Source organism: Ylistrum balloti, unplaced genomic scaffold, assembly GCF_031769215.1.
Source record: "Ylistrum balloti isolate Yb309-2 unplaced genomic scaffold, AGI_CSIRO_Ybal_v1 Utg370402, whole genome shotgun sequence".
Classification (NCBI taxonomy): Eukaryota; Metazoa; Mollusca; class Bivalvia; order Pectinida; family Pectinidae; genus Ylistrum; species Ylistrum balloti.
In genome coordinates this window covers 862,572-884,422 of record NW_026782275.1, presented here as the reverse complement: position 1 = coordinate 884,422, position 21,851 = coordinate 862,572, and the positions used below count along the sequence as shown (strand labels likewise).

At 35.8% G+C, this 21,851-nt stretch overlaps 1 protein-coding gene across 4 annotated transcripts in view; it reads left to right on the top strand.

The window, feature by feature from the left end:
* Positions 1-15,009, top strand: part of LOC132554400 (uncharacterized) — a 37,445-nt gene extending 22,436 nt beyond the window's left edge. For 3 of the 4 annotated variants that reach the window (XM_060218713.1, XM_060218712.1, XM_060218714.1), the window contains 5 exons: positions 8,918-9,631; positions 11,427-11,632; positions 11,921-12,072; positions 12,383-12,546; positions 13,132-15,009. In XM_060218713.1, the coding sequence (XP_060074696.1) occupies positions 8,918-9,631; positions 11,427-11,632; positions 11,921-12,072; positions 12,383-12,546; positions 13,132-13,314 (1,419 nt within the window). In that variant the 3' untranslated portion in view covers positions 13,315-15,009. Of the gene's footprint in view, positions 1-6,770; positions 7,046-8,917; positions 9,632-11,426; positions 11,633-11,920; positions 12,073-12,382; positions 12,547-13,131 lie in introns of those variants that run through there. The other variant, XM_060218711.1, reaches the window with a different exon arrangement.
* The last annotated feature ends 6,842 nt before the right edge of the window (positions 15,010-21,851 follow it).

Below are 21,851 nucleotides of genomic sequence, written 5' to 3'. Positions count from 1 at the left end.
CACTGAGTGACATCTACTGTCATCAGACACCGAGTGACAACTACTGTCATCAAACAATGAACGACATTTGAATTTCTTAAAACCTAAATTATGTTGACAGGCATAAAAAGATATAATGAGCCAGAATTTAAGGGTTTTCCCACCAAGGATTCAATCAAGAACGCAGAGCAATGTATGGTACGTATGGAATTGCAAAATTGATGTTCTAATGACTGAGCTCAAAGCTCTACTGATCAAGATGCTTGAATGACATTTGAAGAGTATGTGTACATGATCATGAAAAGGTATAATTGTCTAAAGCCTGCCTAAAATAACTACAATTACATGTTATAATCTACTGTCATAGAAACCAAGCAATATACATGTGAGGTATCTCATTAGCAGTTACCATAGTGATGTACTACAGAGATGTTACTCATTCATAGGCTGATGTATACTGAACTGTATATAACACTGCTAATGATTTCTCTACCATTCATCTCTGTCCTTCTCCTGGAGAAGCTTTGATCAGTGCTGTAGTATCATTGATTCATTAACTTTAACTCTCACCTAGCTTTCAACCATTCATTCCTTAACTGTCACCTGGCTTTCAACCATTCATTCCTTAACTCTCACCAAGCTTTCAACCATTCATTCCTTAACTCTCACCTAGCTTTCAACCATTCATTCCTTAACTCTCACCTAGCTTTCAACCATTCATTCCTTAACTCTCACCTAGCTTTCAACCATTCACTCCTTAACTCTCACCTAGCTTTCAACCATTCATTCCTTAAATCTCACCTACCTTTCAACCATTCATTCCTTAACTCTCACCTAGCTTTCAACCATTCACTCCTTAACTCTCACCTAGCTTTCAACCATTCATTCCTTAACTCTCACCTAGCTTTCAACCATTCACTCCTTAACTCTCACCTAGCTCTCAACCATTCATTCCTTAACTCTCACCTAGCTTTCAACCATTCACTCCTTAACTCTCACCTAGCTCTCAACCATTCACTCCTTAACTCTCACCTAGCTCTCAACCATTCATTCCTTAACTCTCACCTAGCTTTCAACCATTCATTCATTAACTCTCACCAAGCTTTTCAACCATTCATTCCTTAACTCTCACCTAGCTTTCAACCATTCATTCCTTAACTCTCACCTAGCTTTCAACCATTCACTCCTTAACTCTCACCTAGCTTTCAACCATTCATTCCTTAACTCTCACCTAGCTTTCAACCATTCACTCCTTAACTCTCACCTAGCTTTCAACCATTCATTCCTTAACTCTCACCTAGCTTTCAACCATTCATTCCTTAACTGTCACCTAGCTTACAACCATTCATTCCTTAACTATCACCTAGCTTTCAACCATTCATTCCTCAACTCTCACCTAGCTTTCAACCATTCATTCATTAACTCTCACCTAGCTTTCAACCATTCATTCCTCAACTCTCACCTACCTTTCAACCATTCATTCCTTAACTTTCACCTAGCTGACAACCATTCATTCCTTAACTATCACCTACCTTTCAACCATTCATTCCTCAACTCTCACCTAGCTTTCAACCATTCATTCATTAACTCTCACCTAGCTTTCAACCATTCATTCCTCAACTCTCACCTACCTTTCAACCATTCATTCCTTAACTTTCACCTAGCTTACAACCATTCATTCCTTAACTATCACCTAGCTTTCAACCATTCATTCCTCAACTCTCACCTAGCTTTCAACCATTCATTCATTAACTCTCACCAAGCTTTCAACCATTCATTCATTAACTCTCACCTAGCTTTCAACCATTCATTCCTTAACTGTCACCAAGCTTTCAACCATTAATTCCTTAACTCTCACCTAGCTTTCAACCATTAATTCCTTAACTCTCACCTAGCTTTCAACCATTCACTCCTTAACTCTCACCTAACTTTCAACCATTCATTCCTTAACTCTCACCTAGCTTTCAACCATTCATTCCTTAACTATCACCTAGCTTTCAACCATTCATTGTTTAACTCTCACCTAGCTTTCAACCATTCATTGATTCACTCATCAGTCAGTGAAATGTACATTTTCTGCTTCCATTCACAAACTCAGAATTTCTTAATTGGATTTTCCTTCCAGGGATAGCCAGAGTAACTCTAATGATCTGCACTTTTGTTTTTTTTGCTTCGAATGTCAGGTAAATATCATTATAATGAATAACTGTTTAAATCACCTTGACAACATCTAACCATCAAAATATATACGTCCTTTCAATACTACGGCTATCATCTTTTTTTTATGAAATTGTTGGAATTTAACAATATTTTCAGATATAATTGAAGTTTCTTTTTGCTAACCAAGGCAGTACTATTTTGTCACTTTAAGACCTGCGATTGTGTGTCTATTCTCTACTACTTCCTACACAAATTTCTTTCCCATTCCAAAATAATGTTACCTCCACTCCACCCACACAATACTGCATTTATTTGGTGAAACTTTTCCTTTAAATTATTCAGCCGTTCTTAACTTGTACCAACACAAATAAGAGTAAAACATCTAATTAATTATCAGTTTGATTGCTGTTCTACAATAATGTTTTCCTACCGTAAAAACATTTGTTTTGACAATCTAATTCATGGTTTGCTGAAAGGTCACAAGATGCATGAATGGATCCTGGTGAGACATTACAGGGTCTTTAGCAGACAGATATGTATCCAAGCAGACAGATATGTATCCAAGCAGACAGATATGTATCCAAGCAGACAGATATGTATCCAAGCAGACAGATATGTATCCAAGCAGGCAGATCTTCATTGACCAGTGATTAATATCATTTCCCAAGTGTCTATCTCCTGAAAGGTCAAAATGTGTCCGTAAAATAACCCATTAATGATCATCATCATTTCCAAATGCACTGGAGGATATAAAATGGAACAAGAACTCTCCAGCCAGCTCTTTTTACCAGAAAATAAATGTAATTTTCTGTCACTCCCTTGCTGAAATTACCAGGAATTGGTAGCAAAGTGCTACGGTAATGAATGCAATGAATTGCTTGGACAAATTTTGTCTCACGCCTACAACTTCATTTCCTGAAACCCCAAATTTCCTAATAGATTGTTCCATTAAATAAAGATTGGGTTATTACATAATGTGTTTAGGGGAGAACAGACGTCATTTTGTCTTTGGTCAATGTCACAGTAATGTAGGAAGCCTCTAAATTTATAATTCTGAGCTTTCTACTATAGCACAGCTAAATCTGGGCCTGATCATTCATTTTGTAGAGCATTGCTTTATTTTCGTATGGCAGACAACTTGTTTTTTTGTACTACAGCTATGACGTAGAAATGACGAGAGGAGTGCGTTCATTACTTAATCCAATATTTACAAATGGTTTTTACAAGATTAGTTAATCTTTACATTTGATGTTGTGCGATACCAACCAAAGATGATTGATATCGACCTGTTGATGTCATTCACTACACTTGCCACAAAGCTCGAGTAAAATACTATATTTAAAATGTTTTGTTATCATTTGTCTCAATTTATGGTTTCACCACAACATGACTGCTTCCTCCCACCTAGAGTAACAATCTCCCACAGATAGTTATAGTCTTATATATAGGATCTCCCACCTATACTTATAGTCTTGTCTGAGATATAGGATCTCTACCCATAGTTATAGTCTGTCTGAGATATAGGATCTCTACCCATAGTTATAGTCTGAGATATAGGATCTCCCACCTATAGTTATAGTCTGTCTGAGATATAGGATCACCCACCTATAGTTATAGTCTGTCTGAGATATAGGATCTCCCACCCATAGTTATAGTCTGTCTGAGATATAGGATCTCCCACCCATAGTTATAGTCTGTCTGAGATATAGGATCTCCCACCTATAGTTATAGTCTGTCTGAGATATAGGATCTCCCACCTATACTTATAGTCTTGTCTGAGATATAGGATCTCCCACCTATAGTTATAGTCTGTCTGAGATATAGGATCTCCCACCTATAGTTATAGTCTGAGATATAGGATCTCCCACCTATAGTTATAGTCTGAGATATAGGATCTCCCACCTATAGTTATAGTCTGTCTGAGATATAGGATCTCCCACCTATAGTTATAGTCTGAGATATAGGATCTCCCACCTATAGTTATAGTCTGAGATATAGGATCTCCCACCTATAGTTATAGTCTGAGATATAGGATCTCCCACCTATAGTTATAGTCTGAGATATAGGATCTCCCACCTATAGTTATAGTCTGAGATATAGGATCTCCCACTTATAGTTATAGTCTGTTGTGAGTACAGGTTTATATGATATTATGGACAGTTGTGAGTACAGGTTTATATGATAGTATGGACTGGTGTGAGTACAGGTTTATATGATAGTATGGACTGGTGTGAGTACAGGTTTATATGATAGTATGGACTGGTGTGAGTACAGGTTGATAGACATCAACTCATATTGAAGATATTGACACATGAAGTACGATTCCAGTGATCAAATGAAGCTTGATATAACATACATGAAAATATTAAGCTCCAGACGTTAGATTTTGTTGTTTTATTGCCTTGTCAATTAACTCACACCTCATGTCTGTAATACCAACTATACCCATATATTAGTCCTCCAATCCTGATGAAATTCTGGCTGACGAAATTTTAACTTGATTTTAAAGAAACCTATAGACATAAATCGGAGGAAAATTTTGAAACATTAATCCGTGGAGAAATCAGATTCTGTCAAAATCCTACAAAAAAGCCCGTCAAGTTTTTATCTCGGCAGTTGGTGAAAATGGCAATTCAAGTGATTCATTTGGTTTTTCTCTATAGAATGGTAAAATGAAAAATTTGATCGAATCACCAAAATGGTATCTAGGTGTCTTTTTTGTTTTTTTCTCCTCAGTATAATGAGTTTGAAAATTTGATTTTGGCAACCTTACAATATATATGTGTTTTGAAATTTACAGTCAGAATTGAAAAAGCCAGTGAATAAACAGAGACAGTTGGAAATGTCAGAATGAAATATTGTAAGGTATTGTTTCGGTGTATCTCATGACGTAAACAAGTCTGTTATCGTCACTTGCAGACCTGTGATTCTGTGCGTCTTGTAGAGTTTCACTGAGGTATATCAAATACAGAAGGTGTGCCACAACAAACACTGTACTCCAGGGACACTGTTTCAGTTTTACCATAAACAACAACAGGGAAGATAGGGGACCAATAAAAATCAAATATGTGATTCGATGAATAATGAATAACATACAGGATATGTAAATCTCCGATGAGAAATTTGTCATTAAAATTTTAATTCCTTGATATCAATGCTTGAAATCCTTTGTATGCTTAGCAATCTACCCATGCTGATTTACTGTAAATTATTGGTAACAGATTGTTTTAAATAATCTGAAAATTGGTGTGGTCTGTTTTTTTCCCAATTGGTTCCGCAGCACTTAATGACGATTGTTTATTTGTAATGCATTAGCTGTAATAAAAACAATCAAAAAACCACGTCAGCATCCTTTTATCAGCTATGGTTCTCCGCTATCTGCTCTACACCCAAAGGCTCTGCAATGACGATGCTAAACATGTGATCTGGCATCATCAGTGTTACAAGTGCAAAGGTACCTACTGCCATATAAGGCATAGATATGTCAGGTGATAATGAGGAAATCTTATCAAATATTCATGATGACCTTTGTCCTGGTATTTTATTGGTCTGTCTGTGACACTCTCTGGTTGTCATCCTGACGGTCTTGTCAATATTATGTTTGTGACGACATTCAGATTATTGATGTCGTTCTATATGAAGTGCTACAACATGTGCTTTACACAATAACAACACCGTGAGCTGAGCTGTAGGAAAGTGTGGTCAGAACTGTAAGTTAAATGTAAGGTAAGAATTTCTCTTACAGTAATGCACAAATAATGTCTACTTTTTTATATTCTATTTTTATCTAATGTTTTCATTTTAAAACAACCAGAGACTGTAGGTAGTATCAGCCAGCATTTCACTATTTAAATTTGAAGCTACTGAGAAATATTTTCATCTCCTGTCATATTAAGGCTGATTTTAGATGCTGTGAGGATTTACTGATAAATTAAATGGCGTGAAAACCATTCCTGGTCTCACCCGATACTGTAGACTATTTCCACTCCCAAGGTTTGATATAAAAGGTTAAAGAATGTGTTTTTAAGAATGTTATCAGGTCTCTCATTCCACAATGATATACTGTACTTCAAAACATTTGGTACAAACAAATTTGTGACTTGCTTATAAGGAAACAGTTAAGTTATTTACAACTGTATGTAATTTTTTCAGTAAAGAAATTAAGACATTTTTATGTTTCCTGGGCATTTCTGATTTGTGTCAATATGTCCCATCATCGGCATCAGTTACAGTTGGTTTTGGTTCAGAATCCATTTGTTGTAGTATTTTGTAAAAAAATGTTTTGACGAGAAATGATGTACGATTGAATACGCTATCACTCAAAACTCATTACCTATATGATTACTTGAATTAGGAATCACTGTTGATGCGTAGGTTTTTACACACGCAAACACACACTCCTTTACATACATTCACAAACTATCCCATGCCCTTGCTACTTTATCAAATCAGATTAGCATCCGGTGTCCTCAGGAAGTTCTTCACTTTTACTTATACACAACTTCAAATTCTTCTGTACTAACACGAACAATCAACATAACACAAGGGATACTCACCCACAACCACACACTTGATCTGCATGGGGCAATTGTATACCAACATCTCTACAGGCACAGTGTTCAAAAACCAGGTCATTTAATGGAATTATTGTGATGGTGGATTTTTTTGCCATTTTTTGTGGATATTCTGTGAATTCTAATGTGAAATTTTATCATTATTCCTAAAACAGAAGAAAACACGATCACCTGTGACAAAGCAAGGATCAGGAATATATTTGGTTTAATTACCGTTAATCAATTCTTTACTTGAGATTTGGAAACTTTGCTCCTTAGATCTTTAAATGAAATTCAAACTAAAAGCTAACTTTTCAGTGAGGAACAACATGTGGATGTGTCTTTCATGCAAGGTAAATGGTGTCATCAACATCTAACCATCTAACACCTGATTATTTTCAAAATGTAGATGTTCTAACTCTTTATTTCAACATCTTTTTTAACAAAATATCAAATCCAAACTTTGTTTTTTTTTTTTTTTTGAAATTCTAAAATATTGATCAAGCATAATATTGGGTGATTCTAGCATTTTTCACAATTGTGACTGGCCACGAGTTTGACATAATAAAATAAGACGAGTGGGCAAATCCTGGTAAACGTGTATGATTTACAGTAGATTTATGAAATTGACACTGTTGTGATGGTGACACAGAAATCTGAGGTACTTAAGCAGTGTTAAGTGATGAAGTGGTAAACATCTGAACCATAACACATCTTACTTGTGAATATCAAAATCTGTCAGATACAAGTCTGTACTGACATATTTCTTGATGACAACTGTCAGTAAACATGTGGACAACTAAATAGTATACAATAAAAAACTGTCACTGATACTTGATATATGAAATACGAATGTGTGAGATAAGATGAGACAGTAGGGATATGAATGTAAAATATGGTGTGACAATAGGGATATGAATTATGAATGTAAAATATGGTGTGACAATAGGGATATGAATTATGAATGTGAGGTATGGTGTGACAATAGGGATATGAAATATGAATGTGAGGTATGGTGTGACAATAGGGATATGAAATATGAATGTGAGGTATGGTGTGACAATAGGGATATGAATTATGAATGTGGGGTATGGTGTGACAGTAGGGATATGAATTATGAATGTGGGGTATGGTGTGACAATAGGGATATGAATTATGAATGTAAAATATGGTGTGACAATAGGGATATGAATTATGAATGTGAGGTATGGTGTGACAATAGGGATATGAAATATGAATGTGAGGTATGGTGTGACAATAGGGATATGAAATATGAATGTGAGGTATGGTGTGACAATAGGGATATGAATTATGAATGTGGGGTATGGTGTGACAATAGGGATATGAATTATGAATGTGGGGTATGGTGTGACAATAGGGATATGAATTATGAATGTGAGGTATGGTGTGACAATAGGGATATGAATTATGAATGTGAGGTATGGTGTGACAATAGGGATATGAATTATGAATGTGGGGTATGGTGTGACAATAGGGATATGAATTATGAATGTGGGGTATGGTGTGACAATAGGGATATGAATTATGAATGTGAGGTATGGTGTGACAATAGGGATATGAATTATGAATGTGAGGTATGGTGTGACAATAGGGATATGAATTATGAATGTGAGGTATGATGTGACAATAGGGATATGAAATACGAATGTGAGGTATGGTGTGACAATAGGGATATGAATTATGAATGTGAGGTATGGTGTGACAATAGGGATATGAATTATGAATGTGAGGTATGGTGTGACAATAGGGATATGAATTATGAATGTGGGGTATGGTGTGACAATAGGGATATGAAAGTGAGGTATGATGAGTCTGTAGGGTTATGAAAAATATGAAATATAGATGGTATATTGGCATAGTCCTGTACTTTTATTTGGGATTGAAGTTGTGTAAGTTATATGTTATAAGATTATGCTGTGTGATATATAACTGAAGATGAAAGTTTGTCATCAGATACTGAACAGTGTTGCTTACTGGGTGTGCCTTCATATGGATTCTTGAATGTTAAAAAACAAAGGTTATTTTCAATTTCAGTTCCTTGGAAATTTAACGAGTGCTATGAGAGTTTGTTTTATTAGGCACTGCCATTGAAAGCTGACACGTGTTGGAGAAGTCTTGTGCTAGGTGCTTTCCTTGAAAACTTTCCCACCGCAATATATATATACCATACTCTTGTATTGATTGGATCATTTCTCTGTTGACAGGGTGTGCATTTGGAAGAACCAACATCACCAATAACAAAACAACTTAACGAGGACCTGGACGAATTTGTCCGGCAACTCACACACCCAAAGGGAACTGTCGATCGCTCACAATCTATCGACGTGTCAGCCCTAGACAAATTGGGAAAAATGAAATTAGAAACATCACAGCCATCTGGGAGAGATGCCACATCACATAATGTGAGACGTTCTGCTCCAGAAATCACAGAAAAGCAGGAAAAACATAAATGTGAAGCAGTAGACAATCCTCGTAAAAGTTGGCGGAAACATATTCTACAGAGACGCAACGGAAAAAGCGTTTCATTGGGGACAAACTCCACAGATATTGACGAGGCTGTAGAAATTTCATTTGGTTCAAATGATGATGAGGGGCTGGATGTCAAAGAAATATCTTTTGACAGTACATCATCGGGGCTTCGTGATTCCAAAGTCTTATTTCATGGAGATTCCACACCTGAAGATTCTGATCAAGAGAGCACTCCGACACAGGGGAGCAAAACCTCTACACTTTATGGTCAAAAACATGTTAAAAAGGACAGAGATACACAAGCTGTAAAGGAATCAAAAAGACGCCGCTTTCGTCGCATGATAACACGCCCCTTGCGACGGAGTCAGAGTGCTGGATGTGAGCAAGATATACCAGTACATGCTCTGTTCCTACACCGTACAGAGGAGGGATCTCCAGAAAAAGACACGGTGAGTTCACAATATTTTAAAGATTTAAAATTGAGGTTTAAATCATTTTAGGCTATAAAGAAACAGATTCTAAGGTTAATGGCAGGTTTTAAGTTTTATCTCACATTCAGTTATAATCTGTTTTTATGGAAATAGGAGTCAATCTCTTAATCATGTAATATTTCCAATCTCTCATCCATCTTAACATTTTTACCTATATTTCCAATCTCTCATCCATCTTAAACTCTTTACCCACATTTCCAATCTCTCATCCATCTTAAAATCCTTACCTACATTTCCAATCTCTCATCCATCTTAAACTCTTTACCCACATTTCCAATCTCTCATCCATCTTAAAATCCTTACCCACATTTCTAATCTCTCATCCATCTTAAAATCCTTACCCACATTTCTAATCTCTCATCCATCTTAAAATCCTTACCCACATTTCCAATCTCTCATCCATCTTAAAATCTTTACCCATATTTCTAATCTCTGATTACTCTCTAAATCTGGACCTTTTTCTTGATTTCCCAATCTCTATTGGACATTGTTGTTGTTCTGAAATTTTAGGTTCATACAAATATTTTTTAAACAGATTTGTAACATGAAATAAATCTATTTCCATGCTTTAAAATGATAGAGCGATTTATTTCCTTTATATTGAATGATTAGATTTGTAGACAGTTTCATTTCTTTATATGTACACTATTTATATGTAGCTATATAAGATTGTGACAGAGCTATCTTTAGTCACAATATTCTATATTTGGAGTATGTTTACTTGTCCTTTATCGATCAAGCTACCAAAAATAGCTTCTATCACCAGAAAAATAAATGTCTTTGCCTCCAGATAGAAAGGGAGACAGCAGTATAGCTACCACTTAGAGACTCCAAATAGATTGGATTGTTCTAGGAAATTGTTTACGATATCTGATGGATAAAATGGGTGTGAAATGGAGATTCTGTAAAAATACATACGGAAATCTGTCTTTGGCAAGGCAGGTCATGTTTCATTGATTGTACAGCTGAATATAGGCCTCTAAGTCTACTCCATCTGATGAGATTTTCTACCCCAATTAGATATTGCATTTTCAAATTTGTCAGAATGTTTTCCAAATCCTCTTCGTTTTTAGAGTATAGTTAGTCTTCAGGTAAAAGCTTTTTTGTTGCGGGTGTAAAATATTTATCCTTTAGATGCATCTGATAGAAATATGTATAAATGAAAATGAAAAGATATGTTAAATTTTTAGTACTATCAAAATGCAATGAATTCTGATTTATTTCAGTATGTTAAAGAAGAATGAAAATTTAGAAATATTATACTTGATATATAGACTGAGGCAGTGAACTTATTTTTTCAACAGAGGTCGTATCAGTTACCAAGTAAAACGGCAATTTTTGCTTTCAAGATTTTCAGTCATATTTCAATCAGGACATTTATCTTGAAAGAAAATAACCTAACCAGGCAAAATATCTTGATCTCTATTTCACTGGTTACTTATATATAATGGCCAGATGGTTCTGGTTGCTATGGTACTCTTGTCAGGATAGGAGATAGATTCTAATCTCCCAGCATGACTTACTGACTGACAAGATCCATTTATGGTAATGGTGATTCCTATATAGGTGATAATCATTAACATTAATATTACTGTATATACTTCAGCCATTTCATTACCACCCAATTACAATAAATACGCTGTGATTTAATGCTGAATTTTTCATTTTGTATTAGTTTGTTTCTGCACAATTGATCATTTTTCAAAACACATGGTTATAAAGCATTGACCAGTTATCATATTCTCATGTTCAGATTGAAAGCCGAGCAGCTGACCTGTCCATGTATCAAAGACAGTTGTTTGGAGATGTTGAGGCTGATGCGGACAGCGCCAATTCCAACCTTCCACGTCGCCCAGTTCACAAGACATGTTCTGCTGATGCAGCCATGATGGCAAAGGAAGACTTTGGTATCAGTAGTAATAACAACAATTCTCAGACCAGACCAAAATCTCGTAACATGTAAGTTGTGATTTACACATCAAATTAGCTACATTTTACAAGGTATCATTATCTTTGGTTAATATGGAAAAGAAACTTCTTATGCCAAAACTTTTAATACACTGTTATTTTAATTGTTCAAAATCTTAAATTACATTAAAATGTTCAGCAAGCTCAATATTAGTAGAATATTACTTTGTTTCGATGTATTTTGTTGAAATGACATAAATCACATGGAGAATAACAAAATCACGTTTCAAGTACATGTGGTTGATGAAGATTTTTCAAGACAAGCCTTTGCCATTTTAGAGCTAAAAACATGAAGAGAAAGTTCCAGTTTTTACGACGCCGAAATACAGACACAGCTTTAGTCGGCAGCTTGCTGTCGGTTCACTCCAGACCTTCGTCAGATCAAGCCTCTCAGTGGAGTCATTCATTTGACACGTTGCTAGGTGACAAATGTAAGTGTTCTCCTTTGGAAATACCATGCCTGTTGTCTAACATGAATTGATGCTACCACCTGAAATCAATTCTGTTAGAAATTTCTTAAGAAAATTAAAGCAGTTGACTTCCAAATGCTCAGCACCGTTACTTATACCAGTGTATAGAACACAATGTGATGGAGAGGTTTCATTCACCCCAGTAAATTATTCCATTTTCTCACAAGAATTAAATCATTTGCCGTTAAAAGCTTGGTAAAATTCCAAAGAATGATTTTTGAAATATTTATAAAAATAGAGTTGTTAACAGTTGAATATTTCCTCTTTACAGGTGGCATAGAGCTGTTTAAGGGGTTTCTTCGTTCAGAATTTAGCGAGGAGAACCTAGAATTCTGGATTGCATGCCAAGATTATAAAAGTTGTAAAGACAGCAAGCTGATGGTGCAGGCTCAGAAAATCTACTCTGACTTTGTTGCTTTCCAGGCCCCTAAAGAGGTGAGTTACTGTAAAATCATTCATTTTAGTGGAGGATTTATTTACAATTTTTCTCATGTGCAGTCATAATTCTCAAATTCAAATGTTCACAGACTGACAATATTAGTATTAGTATCAGGAGACTGATTTAGCTATATTTATCCACGAAACCAATTGTCCATGAAAAAGTCCCCCTCCCACCACCTTTTTTTTCTCAAATTGGTGAATAAAATGTACGAAAAATAGTTGTAGAACTGTATGAATATGCCTTACACTAATACAATGTCAACATTTTCTGTTCTGATAATGCCTGCTTAAAGCAATTAAAACATGATATGTGAAGGAGGTAGATTTATCATAAGAACTTGGATGTAGAGAATACTTCATTAAACTCACTACGGGGTATATCCATCACACACTAAGACTTTCTAGTGATGACTAAGTATGTAAACTGGGACATTTCTGTATTATGTATTGTTGGGAATGTTGATTCTCTCACTTCATCTTTTTCTTTTCTCTTGTTTAGAAATTGATGAAGACACAATAGGTTTTGATTTAATTTTTGTTTCGTTTTTAATTTAATAAATGTATATTTGTATTTTTCAGGTGAATTTAGATTCCAAAACAAGAATGCAGGCGATATCTAACTTGGATACACCAACACGAGAAACGTTTGTTGAAGCCCAGAAACGTATCCAAGCTTTAATGGAGAAAGACTCTTATCCTAGATTTCTGGAATCTGATATTTATTTGCAGCTTGTTAATCTTTCGGACAATACTAAAAGTTGAATGTATTGATGGCTTTAAAAATTTCAGTGACAATTTTATTATTAATAACACTATTTGTGATAAAAGGAACCCTCTTGTCAAGCAGCTGTCAAAATTGAAAGAACTGATGCGAATGAAAATCATTTTCTGTGTTAAGGAACACTTTGTCACTTAAAGAGTAGGACAAATGACTTACGCATCTTTTAGATAAACGTGTGTGAAGTTCTCAGATCTGTTTGTATTCTGAGAAATGAGTAAAGCAACAGAAGATTTACAAGGTCCCTGGGGACTGATAAATGTGCGAAAGTTTCCTGAAAATTGATAAATGGGTAAATATTTACTTGTGTTGTTTGCAAGTTTATCAAAGACTGACAGTTTCAGAGGAGAACATTTAAAAAGGATACCATTCCCGACAACAGATAGCATCATCATTTTAACATCATCAGTGTATTTAGCTTTTGTTATTTTTATACTTAATGGAGGATAAATCTACCAGAGTGTTCTATGAGTGTTTCTTGCAAATTTAAATATCAGCTGTTACAGTTAATAATCGTGTTTATATTTGAGTGAACAGAACAATAAATCAGATGCAGGATTTTATTTTAATCCAAAGCAGTCACTTCTGATGTGTAGGTGGGGTGCAATATTATTGATTTGTTGGCCATTTGCTAACAATGAGTATATAATACTTAATGATTCTCATGACTCAGCATTGGGGTGGTTCCCATGACTCAATGGTGGGATAGCTCTCATGACCCAGTGGGGCGGTGATTCTCATGATCCAGTATTGGGGTGGTTCCTATGACTCGATGGTGGGATAGCTCTCATGACCCAGTGGGGCGGTGATTCTCATGACCCAGTATTGGGGTGGTTCCTATGACTCGATGGTGGGATAGCTCTCATGACCCAGCAGGCGGCGATTGCCATGACTCGATGGTGGGATAGCTCTCATGACCCAGCGGGGCGATGATTCTCATGACTCAATGGTGGGATAGTTCTCATGACCCAGCGGGGCGATGATTCTCATGACCCAGTATTGGGGTGGTTCCCATGACTCGATGGTGGGATAGCTCTCATGACTCAGCCGGGCGATGATTCTCATGACCCAGTATTGAGGTGGTTCCCATGACGCGATGGTGGGATAGCTCTCATGGGCTAATGGTTTTCCATGCGAATGTGATGAATTGTCAAACTTAATTTGACATATAAATTGAATTTGTTTTGTGAAATCATGCTTTATGGTAATATCTCTTATTTTTGTGTTAATTTTTGCATTTTTCTACCAAATCAATTTCACAAGAAGAGCGATTGTCTTCACGAATGCTGGTATGTTGTCATTTTTTATGGATGTTTCTCTATGGAACCCTTATGGCACAACACTTTTATACACTGGGAAATCTCCTTTTTTAATGTGTATGGCACATCAGTCCAATTAAGATGTTGTAGAGCTGATTCCCATGTTGTGACATATTTCTATCTTACATGAGATTTGTACATTGTGATGCAATGCTTGGATGGTCTTAGTAATTCCATGTTGAAAGATTTCATTGAACTAGATGGCGTTCTTGTATATTGTGACATTTTTGAGATAGTGATAGGTTTCATCAATTCAACTTGATATTGTATATGTTTTTATTCCTTAATTCTGGACAAAATGTCATACTTTATTCAACAATTTCATAAAAAAAAAATCAAAAATAAAATGTTGACAACAAATTTTCTATTTTGCAATATTTATTTTTGTTTCCATGAAAGGAGGATACAGAGACAATGTTAGGGATACACAGACAATATAAGGGATACACAGACAATATAAGGGATACACAGACAATGTTAGGGATAAACAGACAATATAACGGATACACAGATAATATAAGGGATACACAGACAATGTTAGGGATAAACAGACAATATAAAGGATACACAGACAATATAAGGGATACACAGACAATCTAAAGGATACACAGACAATATAAGGGATACACAGACAATATAAGGGATACACAGACAATATAAGGGATACACAAACAATATAAGGGATACAGAGACAATGTAAGGGATTCAGAGACAATATAAGGAATACACAAACAATATAAGGGATACACAGACAATATAAGGGATACAGAGACAATAATAGGGATACAGAGACAATTAAGGGATACACAAACAATATAAGGGATACACAGACAATGTAAGGGGTTCAGAGACAATATAAGGGATACAGAGACAATATAAGGGATACACAGACAATGTAAGGGATTCAGAGACAATATAAGGAATACACAAACAATATAAGGGATACACAGACAATATAAGGGATACAGAGACAATATCAGGGATACAGAGACAATGTAAGGGATTCAGAGACAATATAAGGGATACAGAGACAATGTAATGGATACAGAGACAATATAAAGGATACAGAGACAATATAAGGGATACACAAACAATATAAGGGAGACAGAGACAATATAAGGGATACAGAGACAATATAAGGGATACAGAGACAATATCAGGGATACACAGACAATATAAGGGATACACAGACAATATCAGGGATACAGAGACAATGTAAGGGATTCAGAGACAATATAAGGGATACACAAACAATATAAGGGATACAGAGACAATATAAGGGATACAGAGACAATATAAGGGATACACAAACAATATAAGGGATACAGAGACAATATAAGGGATACAGAGACAATATCAGGGATACACAAACAATATAAGGGATACACAGACAATATCAGGGATACAGAGACAATGTAAGGGATTCAGAGACAATATAAGGGATACAGAGACAATGTAATGGATACACAGACAATATAAGGGATACACACAGACAATATAAGGGATACACAGACAATATAAGGGATACACAGACAATATCAGGGATACACAGACAATGTAAGGGACACAGAAGACCTTTTGTGTGGTAAAGTATTGGAAACCAGTATTACTTTGGCACACTATATTATAATATACAAGCTTACCTTTATTCAGCATATAACAAGTATGTTTCCAAGTTACCATTAATTCTGAAATATCTGATGATACAGCATCTAGAAAGATACTGGTGACATCAACTGAGAACATCTCCACAACAGTTATAGCTACCACTAAATTTAGATATCACCCTTTAAGAATGTATGTAACAGCAGAGACGTATAATATCAGAGGTGTATGTGTCATATATGTCTCTGGTAACAGCAACCAAAAAAGACCTTTTGTGTATCATTATAAGATAAAACATGTTGGTGAATGTAGATCGACTCCGTGGAATCTCATCAGCTGACCTATCTATTTCGAATCTTACCTGGTTTCTGTAGATAAAATCTGAAATGAGAACCGCGTTGTTGATTGATGGACAAAGATTTTCTGAGAACAAGCCCCGTCAGCTGCCCCACCAGATCAGTTTCAAATCTTACCTTGTGTCTGTGAATAAAATCTGAAATGAGAACTACATGGTGAATGGAAGACAACGATTTTCTGAAAAACAAATTTTGTCAGCTGCGCTATCGGATCATTTCGAAACTTACCTGGTTTATGTAAACAAATGTCTAATAAAAAAGACTAGACGACAAAGCAGGAACAATGGTAAATTGGAGGGGTAACCGAGAACATTATACAATACATCAATTTGTATTGGGGAAATCTACGTTGTTTGGGAAATATGTGATAGAAAAATTGGGTCTGGAATTGGTCAAAGACGACAAACTATCCTTCAATGAGACGCAAGCCGCGGCCATTATTAGGAAGGACAATGGTCGCAAATATTGACAATAACAAACAAAAACATTAATTTAAATCGTTCTGCAAAAACTGACACACATTAAAGAAAACAGTAGGTAAATTAAAACATGTATGTAATAAAAAAAAACACAGAAAAATGTCACCAGTTTATTGGTGAAATTTGAACACGTGCACATTTATGTTGCGGACGGTTGATCGAGATTAATGGTGAAAAGGATATAGTTTGTTTACTAATCACGGCTGTGTCTATTTAACATGTCAACCACGGTACTGAAAATAACTAGACACGGAAAACGTGTGCTAGGAAAACAAAATTAGAGAAAAGGGAATTCTAGGCAATTTATTGTGTTAATTATAAGTAGGCAGGTGAATAATCAACTCGGAATACCGGAGTGATTATGTAAAGTCATGGATTTCAATTCAATTCATGCTTGGCATCACAGAACCGGAGGAATGACGTCATTCACACGTCAAATGGGAAATTTGATGACGAAACCTCACGAGATACCGCGGTCTAACATATCGGTAATTATTTTCACTAGCTCAAATATGTTATACCACGTGATCAGGTTTATCTTGATTGACAAGTTTAAAATGTGTTACATAAGATACACGCCTGGTGTCATATCTAACAACTGCAGCCGCTCGCGGATCGGCGCACCTGATTTCACCGCTTGCATAGATCGTGTATTTGCCACGCTTTTAAATGAAATGAAAGTATATATAGAATCCGTTTTTAAAATGTTTATGTGACGCTGAATGTCCAACCAGCTGTATCAAGGGTAATACTAGCTGTTGGTCGTGATGTGTCTTCACCACTAAATAAATAAATGTACTTTAACGTGAGTTAGGATGGGATCGTGGGAGGTTCGAAAGCCTCAGTTAGTCTTCATCATACAATACTCTGCCGAAAACAGTATCCGGTCAAATAGGAACGGCTATTTAATACCCATGTAGTTCTTTTCAATATCAAATGTTTTTGTTTCTATTTGAAAGTTATTAAATTCCGTGCGGCTGATTCTAATACGCCGTGGAACTGGTTAGGATTTGTTTCGCAGATAAAATAAAATACTTTGAATTTAAAATTTTGATAAAAAATTAATACTAATTGTACAAATGACATAGATTCTACAAGTAGATAGCATCGTCTATTTGCCGAGTAAACCATTTACCCGCATTGCTATTTGTTCGTGGACTCGTCAGTGATGCTAGGAACCTTGTATTAATGTACAAGTCTACAAAAGGGCAGATAATAACATCAAAGGTTTCCATAAACACTCATTTATTTTGACATTTAGAGAATTAACAAATACAGAGTTTATGAGACCATTCGGCAAAACAATCAGTTATTTCACGATGTCGTTTTCGCAATGTTCCACCAATAAAATGTCCATGGCGTTCAGAGTTGAACAACAACATTAATAGTTCAGAACACCGTTATTAATTCAATCCTAGAATAAACTTGATATAAAATATCGGACAAGCACTGCTCACGGAAAACAAAATTGATATAGGCAGCTCGCATGCAAATCTACATCGCGGTATATGAACGAAACAAAGTGCTTTTAAGGTCACGCTTCAAAAAATGTATGAAAACACAGCGATACACTTGACTAATAATGAGGATAAAGACAAACAAGTACACATAAACTACAAATAGAATTGTGTGTGTATTTTACAAAAATTTGTACATCGTTAGATCACGGATATATAAGTCTGTGGTGTTCGACGCGTTAAACTTGGGAATAACAGATGTTAACTAGACTTGTCATGGCAGTTAGAAAAACAACAGAACACGTGTTTATATCTCAAGACATTTATAGATGACCTTTAATTCTCGGGAAATTCTGGATCATAATTTTTCATTTCCCATTCGAACAGGACAATGTCGTGTTGTGCGATACAGATGTTCAGTTCAGGAAAAGTATAAACAGGTCATGCATCATCGCGTCGTGTGAAGAACTTAATTAGTCTTAAACTCACTGCAGAATACAACTTTAATTAAACAGGGTTAAAATATTTCTGCGGGTTTTGAGACCAGAAAGAACTCCAGCGCTTGAAATCGCCTCACTCAGTGACATTTATATTTAAAACATACTGTTCCTGAAAGAAAGTGTGGAAAGAATATGTGCCAAATAACAAGAATGTATCTTTTGTATATGAATTCAATAATACTATACAGCGTATGTCTACTGTGACAAATTGTGTCCTGCTTGTGCCCATTATGAAGCTTGATTAAAACGAAAAACGAATTTTTAAAATGAAAAAGAAGATATCATGGACGATTAAAACACAAATAACAATGGCTAATAGTTTTTTAAGTTCATTTCAAAGTTAATTGCACATTTCTAATTACATGAGTAATTTGATGATATACTAACATACGTAACGGTTTAAAACAAATTACGTGAAGTACGAGATTATGCCGTATGTCTGTCCACTCTCATCTGTTCTAATGGCTGTTTAATTGCTTTGTTATTCTCCTCTGTTCTAATGACTGTTTGTTATTCAGAAGAATAGTAAGAAAAATACTTGAAAATTAATTATTTCCTGTTATACACATTCTATCGCATTTATCGGGAAATGTATTTCAGCAACTAGTTTAACTTTTGCTTTTAAACTAATTTATAAAATCTAACCTTTCAGAAAATCATTCCCGGAAAACAAAGTTTAATACTAGAACTGATTTACTTCTCAAAGGAGACATCCTTCGTAACATTTAAAGTTGTTAAGGCTCGTATGCCAGTAAATGTATACTGTAAATCTACCTGTACCTAGCTTTCCTATAAGTGATCACTTGTCAATTATAATTCATACCAGATGTATGGGGTTACAGATTGATGACAATATGATGCGGTTCATTTTATTACGGTAGGGTTAGAGTTTGTAACTCGGAAATGTTTTTACAAGTCCAACATTTTATAGAAAGTAGCAACAGGTTTTAAACCATGAAACTCTGATATAATTTTACTTCCAATGACGTCATCCCTTCTAAGACCCCTTTAGAGTTTGTAAAAAATTGAATTTTTAAGGGTTTTGTGAAACTCGGCATTAACGGAAAAAAAATTATTAGTTTCTTTGATTCAGATCCGGTAACGACAAGGAGAACACTCGTAAGATGACTTTTGGACCGTAATTCATTGTTGGTTAAAATGTCGACCGGAACTTTCATGGGAAGACTTCCCTTTGAACAAGTGCGAGTGTCCTTGATTTCGGGTCTTCTGAAGAAATATAAGGATGTCTTTGAATGTACGTTTGAAAATTTCATTTGTTCTCACAAAAGGTAATAAAACGGATAGATGACAAACTACAGGTCTGATGTGGCAACCAGCAGTTTACCTAAAACAGCCCTCATTGTTTCTACCTTGTGGTTTAATGTCTCATCTCAGTGTATAATGGCAATAAACTGACAAAACATTAGAGATAAAATTTTGTTTTACACAACTGTGAAACAAATTATACTTTAGAGGGAACAGAATCGCGACTTCAGCTACACGATTAAATATGAAATATTAGCAATATGCCTAATGTGAAATACAATAGTTAATTTCGAATATTGAACTATCTGTCTTCATACTTTCTGAGATTTTTGACAAATGAACAAATATAGAGTCTAATTCTGTGTAGTATGGCGCTCATAAGGATATTGGCTGTCCGCAAAGGAAAGTTATTAGTTTCCTCTATGTGTTTTTTGGCCAATTGGCGGAGGTTATTTGACGTGTTTGTTCGATTCCGGACTCTTCTGTCGAATTCATCCCACAAGAATTCGATTGGAGACAAATCGGAGCTATCTGGAGGCCAATCAATAGGGACAATTTTACGGGATGCAAGAAAGTCCGTACAAACTCATGCAACGTGTGGCCTAGCGTTATCATGCTGAAAGGTACACTGGTAACTTATAATGAAAGGCACAACATGTGGCCTCGGGATTTCACCACAGTAGCGTACAGTCGTTAAATGAGCGTGACTAATCACTGATGTGTCTTTGAAACACGAGAAATTCTTCCCCAAACTATAACCGATCCACCCCGATATTTGTCGTGCTCCAAAACACAAACGTCTGTAAGACGCTCTCCTCGACGCCGATATATATGTAGACGGCGATCTGATCGAGATAACATGCATTGAGATTCATCCGTGAAGAGCATGGCCTTCCAACGTTTCACAGGGAAGCGTCTAATCACATGTTCCGTTAACCATCCCATACGACGTGCTCGACGTTGAGGTGTCAGTAGCAAACAAACGTACTGGTGATGTGGGCGTAACTTTGCTTTTCGCAGTCTATTTCTAACATTTTTTTCGTGGATTCGACGGTTTCCGTTTCCGGTGATATTCCGTGTCGTTTCGGCTGCCGTTAATCTCCTGTCTCGCCAGTGGGCAAGTCTAATGAACCGCTCTGACGTCGCGACGTTGACGTGTACATCCGGATCTCGGTCTGTCATCTGTGAACACCGAAGTTAGTAGTGACCGGCTGTTGTGTGTTACCTCCCATGAGAATTGAGCACGCCCTCTATCAAGTTGGGATAGCCGTGGCATATTTGTAAAAACAATTATTGATCGTAGATGTATTGGTGATCACGTGTCTTAATGATAGTCAGAAATCGACATTAGTTAGAATGGAAGCGAACATACGTTTTATCAGTCACGATGTAATGGTAATTCCGGCTTACCGGATGTGGATCACGGATTTTTTACATTTATTTTTAGCATTAGATAAAGTGCCCTGATATTTCTCTTACGTTTTAGATGGCTTTGTACATTCAATACGAAATATTTTAAAGTTAAAGAAGTTAAGTTTC